Genomic DNA, 21,860 nt, shown 5'->3' with positions numbered 1-21,860 from the left:
TTTATCCGCCTTGCACCAGTATATAAGAATATCTATTTCTCTACATCCATCTTTCTTTTGAATCTCGGCCATTCCGATATGTTAAAAAAAAAAAGAAAAGCACTTCACACAGCAACTGTGTCTCTATGATTATAAAATGGTCAGATATACCCTTAAAATTCAATTTAGAGAAGCACATTTGGATGATGGACCAAGGACCTCCACCAATCTACCTTTCCACAAAAAGTAATGAGAAAACTGGCAAAAAACAAAACAAAACAAAACAAAACAAAACCTGTCAACATCAACTTTTTCAGAACTTTGAAATTAATTAATGACTTGCAACAATCTGAAGAACATTTGTTCAAGAGAAATAGCCAATGTGAACTGTGATTTTGGGGGTATTTAACTTGCACTACTCCCATCCCCCTTTCCCAGCTCCACAACAGCCTTGACAACCAACTGCCTCCCAGTCCTGGCGGCTGTGAAAATCAGCAATAAAAATATTCAATATTCAATAGGCAGAGATCGGCAGAAGGGATAAAAAAAATCATGATACAACTATATGCTGGCTACAAGAGACCCACTTTAGACTCAAAGGCAAAATGGATCGAATGTCCAAAGATAGAAAGACACGTGCACAAGTAACCAAAAGAGAAGCTGGAGTGACTATACGAATATCAGAAAAAAACAAACCTTTCAACAAAAGCTGTTACTAGAGACAGAGAATATTTTATAATGAAGAAGATTAAATCCATTGAGAAAGTCTAACAATCATAAACATATATACTGAAAAACAGAGGCCCAAAATACGTACAGCAAACCCTGTCAAAATCGAAGGGAGAAATAAACAACTGAACAGCCCGACTTTCAATAATGGATGGAACAACCAGGCAGACAAACAAACAGAAAGATTTGAAAAACTCTATAAACCAACTAGACCTGACACGGATTAACAGGGACTTGACTCAATAGTAGTTGAGTTCACATTCTTCTCAAGTGCTCAGATAACAATACTCCCCAAATTGATATATGTATTAAACATCATCCCTACCAAATCCCAGTTAGATTGGGGGGGAGAGGGAAGCAGTACATGTGCAAGAACAGACAAGATGATCCTAAAATTTACATGGAAATAAATGCAAGGGCCCCGGAATAGCCAAAACCATCTCAAAAAGAAGAACAAAGGTGAAGGACTCACACTTCTCAGTTTCAAAACTTACTACAAAGTTACAATAATCAAGAGTCCAGAAATAAATGCTTATGTTTATGGTAAATAGTTTTTAACACAATGTCAAGAAAACTCAAGAAGAAGAGTCTTTCAATAAATGACACTGGGACAGCTGAACTTCCTCACACCAATAAATAAATAAAGTTGGGCCTTTATCTTATATATTATATACAAAACTTAACTCAAAATAAGTCATAAACTAAAATGCAAAGCAAAAACCACAAAACTCCTAAAAGAAAACATAGGTGTAAATATTCATAACCTTACTTTAGGCATATTTCTTAGACATGACATCTACAGCCTAAGTAACCAAAGAAAAAGCAGATCCACTGGACTCATCCAAATTAAAAACCTTCAGATATCAAAGAACGCTTTCAAGGCAGTGAGGAGATAACCCACAGAATAGAAGAATATATTTGTAAACCATATTCCTGATGAATCTAGTAATAATTATATATAAAGAATTCTTGCAACTCAACAATAAAAAGAGAAATAAGCCTATTAACAATAACCAAAAGATTTTAATAGGTATTTCTCAAAAGAAGCCAATAAGCAACTAAAAACATCATAAGTCACTTAAGAAATCAAAACCACAATAAGATACCATTTTATAACTCCTAGCATGGCTAAAACAAAAAAAGGCAGACAGTAACAAGTATTAGCCAGGATATGGAGAAAGTGGAACCCTGATATATTACTGGTAGGACTGCAAAAACGGTGTAGCCACATTGAAAATGGTTTTACAGTTTCTCAAGATATAATCATCGATTTACCAAATGACTCAGAAATTTTATTCCTAGGAATATCCAAAAGGGAAAATATATGTCCATAGGAAAAAAAAAACTGTCTATGAATGTTCACAGCAGCATTATTTATAATATATTAAAAGTCTGATCAACCCAAGTCTCCATCAGCGGATTAATAAGAAGGACAAACATTATATGTTCTCATTCATTTGGGGAATATAAATAATAGTGAAAGGGAATATAAGGGAAGGGAGAAGAAATGTGTGGGAAATATCAGAAAGGTAGACAGAACATAAAGACTCCTAACTCTGGGAAACGAATTAGGGGTGGTGGAAGGGGAGGAGGGTGGGGGGTGGGGGTGAATGGGTGACGGGCACTGGGGGGGGGGCACTTGACGGGATAAGCACTGGGTGTTATTCTGTATGTTGGTAAATTGAACACCAATAAAAAATAAATTTATTAAAAAAATAAGTAAAATATGGTATGTCCATACAATAGTATATTACTTGGCAATAAAAAGGAAGTACTAATATATGCTACTACATGGATGAACACAAAAGCCTACATAGTATATGATTTCATTTATATAAATTGTCCAAAACAAGCAAATTCATAGAGACATAAAGTAATTAGTGGATGCTGAAGGCTGTAGTTGTGGGGGGGAAGGGGGTAGAAGGCATGGTGAGTGACTGATAACAGCAACAGTGTTTAATTTGGGGGTAATAAAAATAATGGCCTCAAATTAGAGTAGTGACTTCCTGTTTCCCATCTGTCCTGCAGGGAGCTTGGAAGTCACCCCTGCATCCTAATAGAAAGTAAAAAAAGGTGAACAAAATGAAAAATTAGTAACTTTTTTTAGATCCATCAGAGAAGTGAGGACATGGGGCATACTGCTATCCCACAAACTGGAGAGAGAGACATGTGAATACAGAGAATCACAGCTTACTAGAGCAGAAACCATGAGAAAAACACTTCCACAGGGACCAGAAAGGGGGAGGGAAGCCTAAATTGTAACTGACAAATTGCTGGAGGGCAAGTCTGAGCACTAAAAACTCTGGGGGAACATGGTCATAGGGGATGGAAAAGGAGCCATTATGAAATACACCAGAGCTTTCTGTTCTTCCTAATAAGGGCTGGTCTCAAGGGAAATTATTTTGCCAGAGTATAAACTATTGGGGTTTTATCAGAGCCTAAGTTCTAGCTGGGACAACTAAGTAAAAAAGAGAGAACACAAACTGCTAGTATCAGAAACAAGAGGTCACTACAGAGCTCATGGACATTAAAAGGATAATAAAGGAATACTATGGCCAATTCAATGCCCACAAATTTGATAACCTACATGAAAATGGACCAATTCCTTGAAAGACACAATCTGTCAAAATTCACACAAGAAGAAATAGAAAATCTGAATTGACCTCAAGTAAAGAAATTGAATTGATAATTAATGACCTTCCAAATCAGAAAGTAGCCCCAGATGGCTTCCCTAGTGATTTCTACTGAATATTAAAGGAAGAAATTATACCAATTATCTAGTGTCTTCCAGGCCACAGTAGCAGATGGATACATACTAACTTATTCTATGAGATAGCATTATCCTAATATCAAAAGCAGACAAAGACATTAAAAGAAAATAAGACTAAAGAATGAGAAGACAAGCGACAGACTGGGAGAAACTATTTGCAAATGATAGAACTAATAAAGGACTGTTATCCAAAATGCCCAAGAACTCTTAAAATTCAACTAACCACTGGATTAAAAATGGGCCAAATACCTGAACAGACAACTCACCAAAGATGACATGCAAAATAACAAACATGAAAAAATGCTCTGTAACATATGACATACAGAAATGCCAATTAAAACAACAAAGAGATAGCACTAACACCTATTAGAGTGGTCACAATCTGGAAAACTGAAAATATCAAATGTGAAGCAGCAAGAGTCTGCACTCATTGCTGGTGGGAATGCAAAATGGTACAGTCACTTCGGAAGATAGTTTAACAGTTTCCTACAGAATGAAACATACTCTTATGCAATCCTGCAAACTTGGTATTTACCTAAAGGAGATGAAAACTTATGTCCACATAAACACCTGCCCATGGACGTTGACAGTAGCTTTATTCAAAGTTGTCAAAACCTGGAAGCAGCAAAGATGTCTGTCAGCAGGTGAAGAGATTAACAAACTGTGGTCCATCCAATCAAGGAAATATTATCTGGTACTAAAAAGAAACACGCTACCAAGCCACAAAAGACACAGATAAATCTTAAATGCATATCGCTAAGTTAAAGAAGCCAATCTGAAAAGGCTACAGTCTGTATGATTCCAACTCTATGACATTCTGGAAAAGGCAAAACTCTGGAGGCTGTAAAAAATCAGTGGTTGCCAGAGCGTGGGAGGGAGGGATGGAGAGGGAGGAGGGATGAACAGGGGGAGCACAGGATTTCAGGCCAGTGAAACCATTCTGTATGATACCAGAATGGTGAATACATGTTGTTATGTATTTGTCAAAACCCGGAGAACATACAACAATCCATAGAAAGAGTGAACCTGAAGAAAACTATGGACTTTGAGTGATAATCATACCTCACCGTAAGGTTATCAATTGTAACAAATATATCAAATGTAACAAACAAATGTGACAAATCCTGTAGGGGAGGCTATGGGTGTGTGGGGGAAGAGGGCTTATGGGAAATCTTCCACTCAATTTTGCTGTGAACCTGAAACTGTGCTAAAAAATAAAGTCTATATATTTTTAAATGAATTAGATAGTGGTGATATTCATGTAATTCTATGAATATACTAAAACCCATTGAAGCCTAAATTTTTAAAAGGGTGAATTTGGTGGTATATGATTTATATCTTAATAAGCTGTTAATAAAAACCCTCAATTTAATCTTTTCTCCTTTCTACATGGATAGACCTTCTGTCACTACAGACATGGCTCCCGAAATACTCTTTCATTCCCAAGTTAGTAACAACCTGTTCAGCTCACTTCCTGCATGTACAGTCTGCCCAGTGCTGCCCTGGCTCTGGGGCTGCCACTGGCTCTCTGACTTCCTCCTGCTCAGTCCCCACCTCTTATGAAAACACAGCCTTTTCTGTGACTCACCAGACCGAAAGGCAGGATACTGGCACTTCCGGTCTGCTTCTTGCATAACTGCTTTATTTCAGCAAAGAGCACTCTGACTTAAAAAAAAAACACGCCCCCCCCCAAAACCCCAACAAAACCCAACATCTTGACAAAAAGAACAATCCATCAGAAATATATACAAATCGCAAACCTAGAACAGACATGATCAGGAGATCTCAAAATATAAAAAATATTAGCATGGAATTAAAGAAATAGACAAGTTTACAACCGAAGTGAGAGGTTTAAAAATGACTCTGTCAGTGAGAGGGGAAAAAAACACCTCACATGCGGCTTTTCAGATGGTTTTATTTTTTTCCCCCCATAAAAGTCAGAGGACATTTTTTTCCTTCCTTCCTTTTTTTTTTTTTTTTTCATTTTAGGGATTCATTGCTGTATACTTTTATGAGCCGACCAAGCTATGCAAATATTTTTATGACAAAAGACTGCCTGGGTAACTTGATATATACACACACAGACACACACACACACACACACACACATATATGTATATATATACACACATACATATACATATATACATTATACATAATACATTATATATAATACAATGTATATAATTTTTATTTTACAAATAGCATTTTTTATTATATTTATCTAAAAGAAACATATACCTTAAAAGAAAAGTCTAATATATTTCCATTTTCTCCAATATTCCCAAAATACATACATGAAGGGATAATTTCTACCCAAGTGATGTTAAAAATCAAGGAAAAATCACCAGCTAGTGTTTTTATTTGTTTATAATGTTAAAATGCTGGTGTCAATATTAGTATTTTATTTCTTAGTGTAATTAGAATTGACAAAATAAAAAAGTGAAATTATGTAGGCAATATAATTCAAAACCAAAAAAACCTATAGCAAACAACATGTTTGATTGATGTTGATTTCCAAAATATAAACACTATGCACTACAACTGGGGGCAAGGGTAAGATTCTTTAAGGAGGACATATAAAGGACAGTTTAAAACACCAATTAATTAGCCACATCAAAGGTATCATTTAAGGGGTTCCTGGGTGACTTAGTCGGTTAAGTGTCCAATTCTTGATTTTATCTCAGGTTGATCTCAGGGTGGTGAGATTGAGCCCTGGAGAGGGCTCTGAGCTCAGCATGGGGTCTGCCTGAGATTCTCCCTCTCCCTCTTCCCCTCGCACTGCCTGTGCACTCGCTCTCTCTAAAATAAATAAAATCTTTTTTAAAGAAGGTATCATTTAAGGTGGTAAAAAAAAAAAGCAAGTCATGGAGTGGCAGAAGTTATTTGCAATACAGATAACTGATTTGTATCAAGAATATAAAAAGGCCTCTAAATTAATGATTTTTTTTTTAAAGCAGGCTAACAGAAAAGTGATATGGAATTAAAGAGGTTCTTCAAGAAGCGGATATCTAGTGGGAAAGAAATATACAAAGTATTCAATCTCATTGTAATCAGAGAAATGCAAATTCACACCAAAATGAGATGTCACTACCAACCCAATATAATGGCTGAAACTTAAAAAGCTGACCATATCTATGTTGGTCATAGATATAAAAGAAGAACACACATATACTGTGGGTGGAAATGTAAACTGTTTCTAAAGTACAAACTGGCAGTGTAGTGGGTTGAATGGTGACCCCCAAAAAGGCATGTCCACACCCTATCCTCCAGAACCTGTGAATGTGATCTTACTTGGAAAGAACATCTTTATAGATGTAATTAAGTTGAGGATCTTCAGATAAGATCCTCCCAGATTATTTGGGTGGGCCCTAAATCCAACAAATGTCCTCCTAAGAGAGCACAGAAGAGAAGCCATGGACAGAGAGGAGAAGGCTAAGGGAAGACAGAGGAAGAGACCCGAGCAAGGCAACTACAAGGATGCCAACAGAAGCTGAAAGACGAAGAAAAAAGGGAGATTCTCCTCAACAGCCTTCAGAGGCAGTATGGCCCTGTTGATACTCTGATTTCAGACTTTCAGCCTCTGGAACTGTGAGAACAAATTTCTATTTTGTAACCCATCAAATCTGTTACAGCAGTCCTAGAAAATGAACACAGGCAGTATCCACAACAGAGGACCATATACATTCACTGTGAATTATCAATTCTATTCCTACCCAACAGAAAATCAGGCACATATGAGTCAAAACATCATGAAAAGGATATTCATGGCAGCATTATCCACAGCACTTGCAAAGAGAAAACCACTCAGAGTCCACCAACAATAGATTGGATAAATTGTGGCACATTCATTTGATTGAATAATATAAAGTAAGAAAAATGAAAAACTTCAGTGACACACAACATGAATATCTAACAAACACTATTTTGAACACAAGAAGCTGACACAAAAGAATACATTTAATTTCATTTATATTAAATTCAAAATAGGCAAAACTATGGTGTTAGTAGTCAAAATGATAGTTATTCCTGGGGGAATAAGTAGGAAGTTGTGATTGAAAAGGGATACAAAGGAGCTCCTGGGGTACTAATAATGTCCATCTCACATGGTGGATGGTAATTACATGGATGTGTTAATTCTGCAATAATCCCTCAAACTGAACACTTGTCATTTATATGTTGTTCTGTATGTGCCTATGTCAGTAAAAATATTACAAACAATAAAAAATGTAACTGTCGGGTAACTAATCAAATAGACAAGAAATTAGTAAGGATTTAGAAGACTTGAATAACTCAGTAAGTTTGTTCGAATTGATGTAACATATAGAACCTTGTGCCCCAAAATATGAAATCACAATTTCAAGCACATGTGGAACATTTATGAAAACTGACCACATACAATGACATAAGCAGTGTTTTAAGTGACAAATGGTGAGCTATGCCATGTCCTGCTTATGGATGGTAAAATTCAATACCTGAAAGTTGAAAGACTAAACTCAAAGTTACCTATATAGTTATTAAAATTCCAGTCAGATTTGTTTTTGGGGTTATTTTTGGAATTTGGTGAGCAAAATTAAACTTTACAAGAGAGTAAAGGACCAAAAGTAGCTAAGAAAATTCCGAAGAACTACAAGGTAGGTAGATTTGATGATCTCAATATTATGACAAAACTAGTGACTTGATAAATTTTACATTGGTACAATAGTAAACAGATCAATCAAATAGAAAACCCAGAGAAAGACCCACATATGTAGTAAAACTTGATACAAGTCACATGTGTCATTAGTATCAGTGGGAAGGAGGACAGCCAGAAGAAATAACAAAATAAAAAATATACCTGCTTAAAGCCCTCAGAGAGTCGAAAAATAGAGAAGTATTACCAGGGCAAGATCTGGGGAAGGAAATGTCTAGAGAAGTGAGCCCAGTATTTGGGGTCTCTTCTCCCAGGGTTAGCTGCTGATTCTGGGGGCAGCAGCTGAGAGCCTGAGGGAATGGGGCTCTAGTGAACCACCATAGCTTTGCACCAGGAGTGAAGGTGTGTCCAAGGAAACAGGTGCATGCAGGGCCCAGAGCTCAGCTCTTTAGGCACCAGAAGAGCTAAAATGAAAAACAGTGCCAGATAGCAGGAACTTTCAGACATCACTAGTGGGAGTGTACACTGGTACGTTCACTTTGGAAAATACTTTTGCCTTATCTACTAAAGTTGAAAATACGTATTCCTTATGTGTCTGTAATCCTACTCCTAGGTATATAGCCAATAGAAATGTGTACCTGTGTACATCAAGAGATATTTATATGAATATTCACAGAAACACTATTTGTAATATCCCCATACTGGAAACACATGAAAAGTCTAGAAAGAGTAGAATGGATAAAGAGATAGTGGCATTTTCATGCAATAAAGTACTATATGACAGTGAATGAATTATACATGAATAAATTATATAAAATGTTTATACCTTACAAGTATAATCTTGAGCAAAAGAAGCTAGACACAAAAGTTTTAAAAAAGTTCAAAAACACACCATTTGATTTCCTTTGTATAAAAGTTAAACACAAATAAAAACTATAGGGTTCAGGGATACATATTTAAGTGTTAAAACTAAATTACTCCCTTCAAGAAGAGTGGCACCTGCTTGGGGAAGGGCACTTCCCAGGCTTCTGTGGTCTTGGCATTGGTTCTTGACTGGGGTGCTGGACACACAGATGCTTTGTGATAAATCAGTGTGCTATACATTTTGAATTTGTGTATTTTTCTTTACATGCATGTATATATTTCACAATTTAAAAGAAAAAAGGTAAAAGAAACCCCATCAGTAGAGATGGATGATGGATTTACTATTCAATAAATGGTATTGGATCAACTGAACAGATGTATAGCTAGAAAATATGATATCTTTACTCTGTCATACTCAAAACTCAATTACAGGTATGTAGAAAAACTGTAATGGGGTGCCTTGGTGACTCAGTTCAGTTAAATGTCCAGCTTTTGATTTTGGCTCAGGTTATGATCTCAGGGCTGTGAGATGGAGCCCCACCTTGGGCTCTGTGCTGGGTGTGGAGCCTGCTTGGGATTCTCTCTCTCCCCTCCCTCTGCCTTTCCACTCACACCCCTGCTCTGCTTCGGTTCTCTCTCTCTCCCTCTCTGAAAAACAACAACTATGAAAGTAAGACCTTTAACTTTTAATAGAAAATAAGGGATATATCTTCATATTATAGAGGAAGCAAAAATATTCCTAAAGAAAATACAATAATACAACCAATAAAGGAAACGAGTGAGCTGACTACATTAAGATTAAAGCCCTTCTGTGTAAGCAACAAAGCAAAATGACAAACCATGCACTGAGAGCTAATTTTTTTATGTATAACTGGCAAACAATAATAAGTAGAATATGTTTAAAAGGTGTATGCATTGGGGCACCTGGGTGGCTCAGTGGTTGAACATCTGCCTTTGGCTCAGGGCATGATCCCGGGGTCCTGGATCAAGTCCCACATCGGGCTCCCCTCAGGGACCCTGCTTCTCCCTCTGCCAATGTCTCTGCCTTTCTCTGTGTGTCTCATGAGTAAATAAATAAAATCTTTAAAAAAAAAAGTGTATGCATCAATTAAAAAAGGACAACTCCATTGTGAGTTGGAGTGAAAACAGGAAGGGTGGAAAAGGTAATCTACCAGCTGAAAACCACCTTGCTGATTAAGAAACGTGTGAAACACAGTAGGGCATATTCACACAATGGAAATAGATGGTGGTCCAAATAAGTGAATTAAAGCCATGTGTAGCAATATTAACAGAAAAAAATCTCAAGAACGATGCTGAATGAAAAACAAACCACTGCAAAATGAAATCAACTAAATATAATTTACAATCATGCATAATATTAAGCATCCAATATTACATATTGCTTAATGACATATACATATGTAGTAAAAAAAAAAAAAGTGAAAAAAAAAACACGCACATTGCCAACTTGAAGCCAGTGATTTTTTTTTTTTTTTTTTGAAGCCAGTGACTTTTGAGGAGAGAGAGAAATGAATCCAGGGTTAAGTAAGGTCTTTAACTGCATCTGTATCATTTTATTTCAGTGAAGATAAGTATTAAAAAAAAATAAGTTCTCTAGAATTTTATGCTGTCTTGTATCCCTGAAATAGTTTCTAAAACAAAATCCATTTCCTTGGCTCTTCTCGCTTTTGTTCTTACATCAAGCTGTGTGTTTAGACCACTCGGTACTGGTCCATGATAAGCTTTGAGACTATGGCACCAATTTATACTGAGAGAAGCTTAAGAGACAGCCCTATGAATTCTAGTATTTGGTTTCCTGGAGGGATGTTATTGTGCAAGTAACTTATTCCCTCCTACGGCATCCCCTTGTGAAGATGCAGGAGTAGCTCAGAACCAAGAGAAGCTAACTTGTTTTTAAAATAACTGAATCTTCTAACAGGCCATGATTATCTTTTATTGGTTGCTAAGAGATGCCTATTATTTGTGAACTACTACTAGGATAGATACCTGGTCCTGTGATTGGCATTTTAATGCTTAATCTCACCCTCCAATCCTTACTGTCCTTTCATCAGACTTTTCAGGTGATTTACTTGATCCTATCTCATATGCATATTTGTAGAAATATGTGTGCTAATACATAACCATCATGGGAAATTTTTAGAAATTTTATACAATTATGGCTTCTACTCATCAAAGACACTATTAATAAATTGCAAGCTGCAAAGTAGATGTTTGCAATACATATAACAAAATACTCACATCCAAAGAATGTAAGGAACTCTTAAAAATTAGTGAGAAAAAGACAGATGATCCAGAAGAAAAATGGAGAAGACGGCAAATGACAGAGCTAAAATTCCAATCTGAAATCTTTATTTGAAAAAAAATATATTGTTTCAGTTATTATTTGTAATACTAACATTAGCAGCAAGGACAATCACTGTTTACACCCTGGTCATGACAGAAAATCTTCCAAATTCTTTTCTTTTTCTGGGGCTGCAGCGGTGGGGTAGGGTTAACAACCTTCCCTGTAATAATTATGTGTATGTAATTCTAGAAATCAGATATTATTAAATATACTCTGTGGCAATCTGTTTTTCTTATATAATTCACCTTACAAAAATTATTGCATAGGGTCCCCTGGGTGGCTCAGCTGGTTAATCATCGGCTTAACCTGATTTCGGCTCAGGTCATGATCTCAGGGTCATGAAGTCAAGCCCTGTGCTGGATGAGCAGCCAGCCTCTTTAAGATTCTCTCTCTGTCCCTCCCCATTCAATCTCTCTCTCTTAAAAGAGAAAAAAGATTATTGCATAGATTATACCAATATGGGTTCAATGTAGCCTTTGAAGAATTTCTAACATACAGGTACACAGACAGTGTCCACGTACGCCTGCTTCCCCGCACTCTTAGCAGCACCAAGTACAGGTCCCTGGTTCTAATTCATAAATGGTGATCAGAAAACTTCTTCTTAGCTTCCTTCAAGCCATCTGAGCAGAGATGTTGAAGAATATCATAATGAGGAAGCAGAAAGCCTGAAGGATGAAAGCAGAAGGGACAGGTGGCTAAAACTGAACAAAGGAATGAGGAAATGGGAAAGAGAGTTAAAAATATAAAAGAGTGGGATGTCTTTCAGGAAGATCCTTGGTAATCAGGCCATTAATCCGAGCCCAGTATGCCAAAGGCTGAGGAGCATGATGAAGTTTATGGTTTCATGATTTAAGATCAATACGGTATATGAGAGCCAAGCCAACTGAGAATGGATGTCATGAGCTCAACTCTGGCTTCTAATGACTTCTGCATTTCCTATAGATCTTCCCCTCTGTGGTCCGAATTCTTTTCTCAATTTTTAGTCATTTCCCCACCAACACTGAATTTTATATGAAGAAAATTCCCAAAACTCACTTGGAGTTTTTAGAGCAGAAAAAAGTACAGGTTTCACACTTTTAAAGAAAATGTTCAGACTTTGGTGGTAGCCAAATAACTTTAAAATGGATTCATTTAAAAACCCAGTAAAGGGGCAGCCCGGGTGGCTGAGTGCTTTAGTGCCACCTTCAGCCCAGGGTGTGATCTTGGAGACCTGGGATCGAGTCCCGCGTCAGGCTCCCTGAATGGAGCCTGCTTCTCCCTCTGCCTGTGTCTCTGGCTCTCTCTCTCTTTCTCTCTGTCTCTCATGAATAAAGAAAATATTTTTTAAAAATAAAAAATAAATAAAAATTAAAAAAATAAAACCCAGTAAAGGAGAAATATTTTAAGGAAGTGCATTATTTTAGACCATTTGTTTTAAGAGAGTTCAAACTCCAAAGAGCAACACAAGAACTCTGAACTACCAGTAAAAGATCTCTGGCTGGTCTACTGTCATCTAAGAATATAATAAGGACATAGAGGCAGACAAATGTATTTCAATGCCGTCTTGCAGGGGCAGGATCGTCATTTTACTTCCATGCTCTTGGATACGTTAATAGTTCTTTTTGCTTTTCCTTTGAAGTTGTCTCTTACTTCTGGAAGACACTGTGAAGGAGGGGAAAAGAAATTGGTCTAGAGGGGTCTGGGTTCAGACTCTGGGCGATCATGATCATGAGATTTAATCTCTCCATTCTTGTATCTTTATTGCTAGACTGCAACACCAACAAACCTGATCTTCTCACCTCATAAGGATGACCTTGGGTGAGATGCAGATGAGTGATGGTTTAAAAAAGTTTTGAACAGGTATAAAGTACTAGGTATTATAAATGTCTGTTCTATTCTGTCCTATTCTAGTCTATTCATGCCACTCCAAGAATCAGTTTTGAGAATAAATGTTATGGAAAGCAATAAACAATAAACATAGGGACGCCTGGGTGGCTCAGTGGTTGAGCATCTGCCTTCCACTCAGGATGTGATTCCCCAGGTCCTGGGATTGAGTCCCCGCATTGGGTTCCCTGCAGAGAGGCTGCTTCTCCCTCTGCTTGTGTTTCTGTCTCTGTCTCTCTGTGTGTCTCTCATGAATAAATAAATACAATCTTTTTAAAAAACCACACACATGGGATGCCTGTATGGCTCAGCGGTTGAGTGTCTGTCTTCGGCTCAGGTCCAGATCCCAGGGTCCGGGATTGGGTCCTGCAACAGGCTCCGTGCAGATAGCCTGCTTCTCCCTCTGCCTATGTCTCTGCCTCTCTCTCTCTGTCTGTGTCTCTCATGAACAAATAAAATCTTAAACACACACACTAGACATAAATTGGGGAATCTATCTTGGTTCAAAGCAATGCTTAGGGTATGGAAACTCTCTTGATATTTTATTAAAATGTAAAACAAAACAGGCTGTGACCATTTCAAAAGGATTAGAAGTATACATTCAAAAAGGAAGTGAAGGAGAAAAGGCTAAGTCTGAGATTCTATAAAGAACAGAGTCTGTAAGACAGTTTGAGTCAAGGTTTAAGAAATTACTGTTGTGTTTGTGCTCAGATATTCATGTTAACAGAAAATCAGAAAAATCAAGACTAAAAGGTCGAGTATGAATACATGTTGATAAGCTTAAATGTGTTTGGGGATGCCTCAATGTGTGCTCTGGCTTTCACGGGCGCTCAAGTAATATATGCATGAAATGATTACAGTAGAACAGCTAGCTCCGTGCTAATGTGCTATCATAGGGAAAATAAGACCTCAAAGGGAAGGCGCAAATCGACATGACTCTAAGATCCTCCTCAGTCTCACCCACTGTTTGATGATACATGTCCCTCTCTGGAGAAAAAAAAAAAAAAATTCATTCCCCAAACCCTAGGAACACTGAGAATTTAGAAAGACAAAAGCAGATCTATATAAAAAGAACTTGAAGATTAATGCAAAAAGTGTTAGAAATATGAAAAGTCAAAGCAATAATCCAAAGTACTTCAGCTGCTTTTGCCTGTGGCCTGCAGCACGTTTTCCAGAGTTTTCTGGGACGCTGGGGACACTGTCAATACCTATTTCCAGGTGTTTCTCACAAATATATATCAACTGAGGCATCACAATGTCTGCTTTGGATTAAAGTGATGACCACCAGATTTCAAAACCAAGAACAAAAGGTTTTAAGAGTTTATTTCAGTTTTGTCTCACCAAAAGCAGAAAGTTTGGGGGAAGTAGAATTCTGTAGTTCTGAATTTCTTTAATGATTTAAGGAAGTGGAGAGGCAATGGCATTTTCATACATTAGTTCACGTGGAGAAAAAAAGAATGTAACTACCACCTGACATTAAAAAATACTTTTGACAATGTTCCCTAATTAGCAACAATGATGGCTGTGGCCAACACGGATGAAGTAATTAATGAGCAGCCTTGTTCTTATTATGCTTAAGATCCTCTGCAATATGACCAATAGGCTTGACTGCAGGTCTGAGAAAAGAATACCATAAAATGACTTTTTTCTCATAGGATTACAAGGCAGACTTTAAAAATGTTCACAGATAATTCAGGAGTCCTAATGCAAAAGACAATACATCACCTTAGTTTATAGCATAAATATTACCAAGGAATCAGTGAAACTAGCGAAGTATTTTTTTCTATTTTTTTAAGATTTTATTTATTTATTCATGAGAGACACACAGAGAGCGGCAGAGGCTTAGGCAGAGGGAAAAGCAGGCTCCTGCCTGATGCAGAACTTGATCCCAGGATCCCGGGATCATGACCTGAGCTGAAGGTAGGTCACCACTGAGGTCCCCAAAATATTTTTTAGATGCACATAATGCACATTGAATGGCAAGTTACTGTGGAGACTTTAGTTATGATACTAATCATCAAAATAATGTCATCTTACTCTAATTAATATAAAATAACATACTTTTAACAAAAACCAGATATCCATGAGCAATGTTGAGTAAAAAGCAGGATCAATAATCTGTGATGTCCAGATAACTGAAGGACTGCATTTATGTGGTAGAATTAGATGATGAGCTACCTAAGGAACTGATTTTCTTTCCTGCTTTGAAAATGTTAAAGTGGTACATTGATGAGCATTAAATCACTATATATATATATATATATATATATATATATATATATATATATCTTTATAGATATAATGTATTTGCCTTGTATAAAATGTGTATCGATAAACACTTCCTTTTTTCTAGCTATAATGTAAACAGTGACATAAGAAAAAAAACTATGTGTTCTTCTGATAAAGGTCTTAAAATTTATTTTACTGGACAGCAAACTAGAGAGATCATGACCCATAATAATAAGGGACTTCCTCTCCCCATACTCTATTCTAACAAAAGGATATATATAGCTCTTATGAGGTCCTTCTGGGCAAAGTTAATTTTATGTTTCATTTTTGTATCTCTTTAGATACTCTGGTACCTAGCACATGGTAGACAGCCCTCAAAACATTTTCTATCTTGACTCAATTTTCAAAGATATTAGAAGTGTTGTCTTATTCTGTTCCCCAGATAGCCATTATATTCAAAATACTGGTCCAAGCATGACAGAACAAATGAGCATAGGGATAAAGAGAGACATACATATAGACAGATTATAGCTAAAATTCTGATGGTAATTGCTTAACTTAAAATTTGGTAACTAACCATCATCTATTTTAGCTTGCTTACCGGGCACTTTGCATTATAGCTACAGAGAGCAAATGGCTTAAAAAACATTCTTACAAAGTTTTTTTATTCAAAAGCCCATGTACTTGCACCCCTGGAAAGATTCTGAAATGCACAATAGGTAGGTACCTGAGCTCTAAGTAGGATACTGGTTCCCAAACTCTTTATCAACTTTGCATACAAAAGAAATGCTAAAAAGGGTTGGATATGTATTAGGATAGAGATATTAATACTTGCAGAAAAATAAAATATTTAAAAGGACCAGAAACCAGAATTCTTCTATATCAAAAAATGTATAGTATTAAAAGTATATTTTAATATGCCAGATTATATTTTAATTAGCTCTTGGAGATAGCTCATTTCCTTCTTTTTTTTTTTTCTATCCTATCAGAAGGATATTTAAGACTTACTACTGGCATGTCTGTCTGCAATTTCTGCCTCTAACAGGTCATCAGGCATCTTTTCCATTTCCCCAACAGATGTGTGCTGAACTCCAGCTCAAAGCGAGTTTTCTATGCCCCTGTATTATCTTCCATAGTCAACTCTGACTCATCATCAAGACTTTATCATCATCAAAATCCATATTTATACCTGTTAGGTTTTCATGTAATGGGGAGAAGATGACAATACCAAACCGGTTCTCCACACAGGCACATCAAACATATTTCTTCCAATCACTCACTGTTTAGTAGAGACAAAATTATGCCACAGCCTATAGAATTTGGTAAAAGCAGAACAGCCATGTCACCAAGACACTTCTTGGCTCCATAATGAACTGATCTAGAGCCCAGCTGCAAAGTCACTCACATTTGCCAAGAGAGGTTTTGAGTATTCTTTGGGACCCACCCAATGAGTACACAAACAATGATTTAAACAAAATGAAAACAAAACAAAACAGGCTGATTCACTCCAACACTCCCAGCTCCGTCCTGTAGGAAGAGGGCTAGAAAATGACGTGAGGGTTAGCCTAGGGATTTCTATGTGATTTTCATTTTCAGAGCGTCTACGCAGCGTGAGGAGTAGAACACAGGGTCAAATTAGACCCAAACACACGGACCGGCTCATACATCTGTCAAAAGAATCTACGGTTCTGATTATACCATGTGCTACCACAGGGTTATTTTTATTATTAAAAAAAACAATCCAACTCAGTCGTCAAAAAGCAGTGTGATCAGTTTACCCCATGTTCCATGCTCTACATCACCTTATTGATTTGTATCAGATATTGAAATGATAATCTATTGCCTGTCCGAAGAGCACTCACCTCATTGTCCGACTCCACGAGAACTTGATCATATTCACTAAGCGCTACTAGAAACATGATAGAGGTGACATTTTCAAAGCAGTGTATCCATTTTCTTCTCTCTGACCTCTGGCCCCCTACATCGACCATTCTGCAAGGTTAACAATATTCATATTAATAGCATATAAAGAAAAAAAGGTCAATATAAACACAGCTTTATTTACATACTTAGAAAAAACATTCTCTAAAGAGAATGATCAAGTCAACTCAATTAAGACTTACTAAACATCTACTAATTTTCTGTTACCTAACAATCCAAGTCAAGACATTCTGGATAATAAATGATGGTGGTTATAAGAAAACTATTTGATTTGTATGAAAATAATACCTCTGTAAAAAATCCTGTACCAAGTCAAGCAAAATGATGTTTCACTTAATCATGAGCAGAAGAGTCAGAAATCAACTCTGTTTTATTCATGCTAAGCTCTAATGGCAAGTACTGACTTCAGTTTCTTTTTCTATAAAATGAGAACGAAAATCCTTGTGTGTTTCTCAAGGATGCTAGAAAAGACTTCACATACATTTAAGAGATTCAAGATGCTATGTGTTTCAACATGGCATGCAATGCTTCAACAAAATGCAAATACAACTCCACTGATACTTTATCCACAGAGTATTTTGACTTGTTTTCTCCTTCCAATACTGGCAATAATTTGGGACAGGTCCAGTTATGTGGAGTACCATTGGCCTTATGCACAAATAAACTTGCTAACCTGCTTGAAGTGAAGCAGATAAGACATTAAGATGCTGCAAAAGCCATTATTTGAACTCTTTCAAGGATTTTTTTTTTAACCTATCAATGATGTGCTGAGTTACTTGTTAGGAACTAACACTGACATCAATTAATTGGAGTTTAATGTTTATATGAAAACATCAAGCAATACATGGCACCCAAGCCAAGTTTCCTCAAATTGTTCAATCCACATCTTGACTAAAACATGCACAGTGTTTGCAGGATAAAACAATTCCAGAGAATGAAATTTTTAGGTACAAAAGTCTGAGCATTTGTTGAAAACTGAAGTTATGTCTGGTCTTTTCCTGCTTTGACACATTAAGTGTAAACCAAGAAATCATCTAGTGGCTACTTCTAAAAGTTCTCGAAGGCACAGAAGAGATATTTAAGGGGCAAAATAATGGATTCAGGGAGACCTATGAGCTATGGACATCAAACTAGAATTTTTAAGTCTTCAGAAATATTAAATTCTAGCTCTTCCCTCATGCCAAGTGAACACTACTCATTTATATGAAATCCTCATTCTATAAAACCCTGTCACATTGAGCCCATAAGATGCTTTTTGATGATGGCGAGAAATTATTATCCTTAGTCAATACTTCTACTGTAGTGGCAAAAAAAAAAAAAGTTCTTTACAGCTAGTGAACAAAATGTAGTAAAAACAAGATATAAGAATAACCTTGTTTCAGAATTCACTATTGATTATAAAACAATGAAGAGATGAAAATCTCTGTGAAATGCTCTGTGTCTTCTGAAAATACTCTGTAGTGCAGTCATATGAGGTAGGAAATTTGGGTGTTCCAAATTGAAGATCTCTAAATGCTATGAGCTCAATCAAAGCTTAAGTCATCCAGCATGCTGGAGCTACAAGGAACCCCGGTGATTATTGAATACAACCATTTTAGAGATGGGGGAAAATGAGGTTCAGAAATATTTCTAAAATGTCACTTGCTTTACAGGTATGTCTATAAGAGTGGCATATGGCAGCCAGACTTGACTACAGGGGCAGAGACTGATTAGAATAAAACCCATAGTGCTTTGTCAGGGAATGATGGAGAGCCGGCTCATCTGAGGCACTGTAGCAGAGTTACCCAGTGGGAGTCACATAACTCCTAATTCATGTTCTTATAGTAAATGTAGTTGTCCTCAATGGTATAGGTTCCCCAAAGAACTCAACTCTCTATGCTCCAAGATATTCAAATGGCTTCACTTCTCAAAACACAATGTGGTGCATATTCTAACTAAAAGTGTAACTGATGGTATAATAAGATATTAAATGAAAACACATTAGTAGTACTTATTTTTTTCTTCTGAAAAAAAAAATTAGAATGCTTCTGCTGAAGTATTACTCAGAGAGAATAGCAGCAAAGCTTTTCATTTTTTTTTCCTATATAAATTTAGAGTAGGCCCATCAATCGATTTTCAAAATTATGTATTTTGAAAAATCTCAAGCAAGTTATTTCAGGAATATAAAACATCCCATATTTTTATTGCTACTGAAGGATTCTCCATTGGTACCAGCAGACTTGGTGGAAACAACATGAAAGCTCCAGACAATATATAGTTTCTATTATTAGTAGAGTCACAAAGTCATTCACATATCTTAGACAAATCTAAAAAATATATGCATTGACTTCACAATTAAAACATGACTCAAAAAATAGTCAGAACCAGTTCTCAAAGAATAATCTTCAGAACCAATGTTTAAGTGACTGATTTTGTTCAACCACTAGCAAACTTAAGATTTCATTGATTTCTTGGTGATTGAATTTGCAGTGAGAAACCTGCCCATACATCCTTCCTCTGCTTCCTCTTTCTGGAGCATATTATTTCATTTGTGTATCTAATGATAATATTGGTCCAAAGGTGATATTATTTTAAAGTCTACACATGATTTCAGTATTTATAGGGTTTCCCAAATGCACTATGCAAGGCACAGGAGCTGGGAGGTGAGTTTCATGTACTCAGTTACTACCTGAAAATGACACTTTGTAAGTCAAAGGGGTATTCGATGATCCCTGTGGTGGGGACTCGAACTCTAAGCACATCTTGTTGCGTAGGCAGGTAGGCGGGGTCAGCAACGCGGTCCAAGTCATTAAGATAGCTAGAGGAGGGAAGACACAATAAGAAGGTTAGGACACCATCATGCCAAATCTGGCCTATGGAAATGGAAGGGCAAAAATAAATTGTAAAAGAGAGGTGGAGAAGAGGAAGGAAAACATCAGAAAAGAATAGAGAAACCTAGAAAGTTGAAAGACAAAGCCAACCTTCCACTGGCCACAGCAAGGTAACCCATCTATGGGTTATCTGGTTCATAAGCTTTCTTGTTTCTTCTCTATCATTTAGAACCCATACAAAAAGTAGGGGGTGGGGAGAAAAGAAATGAGTCTTCTACTTTCTGCTTGTTTAGCAGGTCTGATGGGTAAAGCAGGAGTTTAAAGCAAATGGTTTTTGAATTACTTATATAAATTTTATTTGTATATTTGTATAAATAAACAGATAACAAAGTTACACATAAGGTCAGAATACTTTTTTTGTTTTTCCTTTTTGCAGAGTATCAGAGCCTTCTTCTAGAATGTATTTCCTTATTCCCCTAAGAGAGGGCAGCAGCTACCATGTCCTAAATTCTGTCCAAAGCGAAGTCATTTGTGATTAATGGGAAGCCACTACATTTGAGATTTCTGGATACTGAATTAACAATGTCTAGAGTCGGATATTTCCAGTGTTTAGAGTCACCACACCCAAACTATATAAATTTATCAGCTTATATGATACTTTCCTATTCTACTAAAAAATGCTTTTCATTTTGAAATGATTTTAGACTTACAAGAAGTAGCACAAATATTACAGAGAATTCCCCTGTACCCTGCTCCCAGCTTCCCCCAATACTAAGACCTATGTACTGACAATGCACGTATTATCAAAACCAGGAAATTGACATTGATCCAATACTATTAACGACAATCTATTTAGATTTCACTAGTTCTCACAGACACACACATATACAAACTTTTTAGGGGTGTATAGTTCTGGGAAATTTTATCACATGTAGAGATTCATGCAATTCCCACCACAATCAGGATACAGAATTGTTCTGCTACCACAAAAGATGTGTCCTGTGTACTGCCTCGCCTAAGCCTAACCCCTGGCAACCACAAATATGTTCTTCAACAGAGTCATTTTGTTATTTCAAAAACATTATATTCCAGTTACTTTTCATTCTCTCAAATTGCAAAAAATATTTTGCAACTCTGAGAATGATGTGATTTGATAATAATTAACAAACAGGAGAAAAGGAGTTTCTGCATAGCATCCTAATGACTTCAAAGACCTGCTACGCTCCCCTTGGCCCTGTAGAGGATGGGGCACAGATAGTTTCAAAACATACAACTACAAAGCGTATACGCAAAGTAACTAACATGTGAATAAGACTTAAAGGTGGTCCCATTAATAGAAATGGAAGGTATTAGAATGTCAACACCTTTATGCCTACAAATAAGACAGTGAGTTCTGAGGCACATAACAGAACATGCCTGGTGCAGAGCAAGTGGTAATTCAGCAAGTGCACAATTACTCAGTTGACGTGTATTTGTGCACTTAGGAGAAGGGTTCTGTCTTACCCAGCCTTAGAATTGCCTCAGTATCTAAAAGAGTGTCTGGCAGACAATATTTAAGGAATATTGGTTGGATGGATAGATGGATTTCCTATGCTGGTATTTAGTCTTAGCATTATTAAATACCATTGTTACTAGAGGTGTCTCCACATTAATTATATTATGAAATTTGAAAATTTG

At 36.6% G+C, this 21,860-nt stretch overlaps 1 protein-coding gene across 2 annotated transcripts in view; it reads right to left on the bottom strand.

Moving 5' to 3' along the window:
* Positions 1-21,860, bottom strand: part of GNAQ (G protein subunit alpha q) — a 313,102-nt gene that overhangs the window by 61,592 nt on the left and 229,650 nt on the right. For both annotated transcript variants that reach the window (XM_041744377.1, XM_041744379.1), the window contains exons 4-5: positions 20,042-20,170; positions 17,295-17,424 (exon numbers count right to left, since the gene is read on the bottom strand). In XM_041744377.1, coding sequence (XP_041600311.1) covers positions 17,295-17,424; positions 20,042-20,170 — 259 coding nt within the window. The remainder of the gene's footprint in view (positions 1-17,294; positions 17,425-20,041; positions 20,171-21,860) is intronic.

Source organism: Vulpes lagopus, chromosome 2 (genome assembly GCF_018345385.1).
Source record: "Vulpes lagopus strain Blue_001 chromosome 2, ASM1834538v1, whole genome shotgun sequence".
NCBI lineage: Eukaryota > Metazoa > Chordata > Mammalia > Carnivora > Canidae > Vulpes > Vulpes lagopus.
The sequence above is the reverse complement of the archived record's forward strand: the minus strand, read 5'-3'. Positions and strand labels throughout refer to the sequence as shown.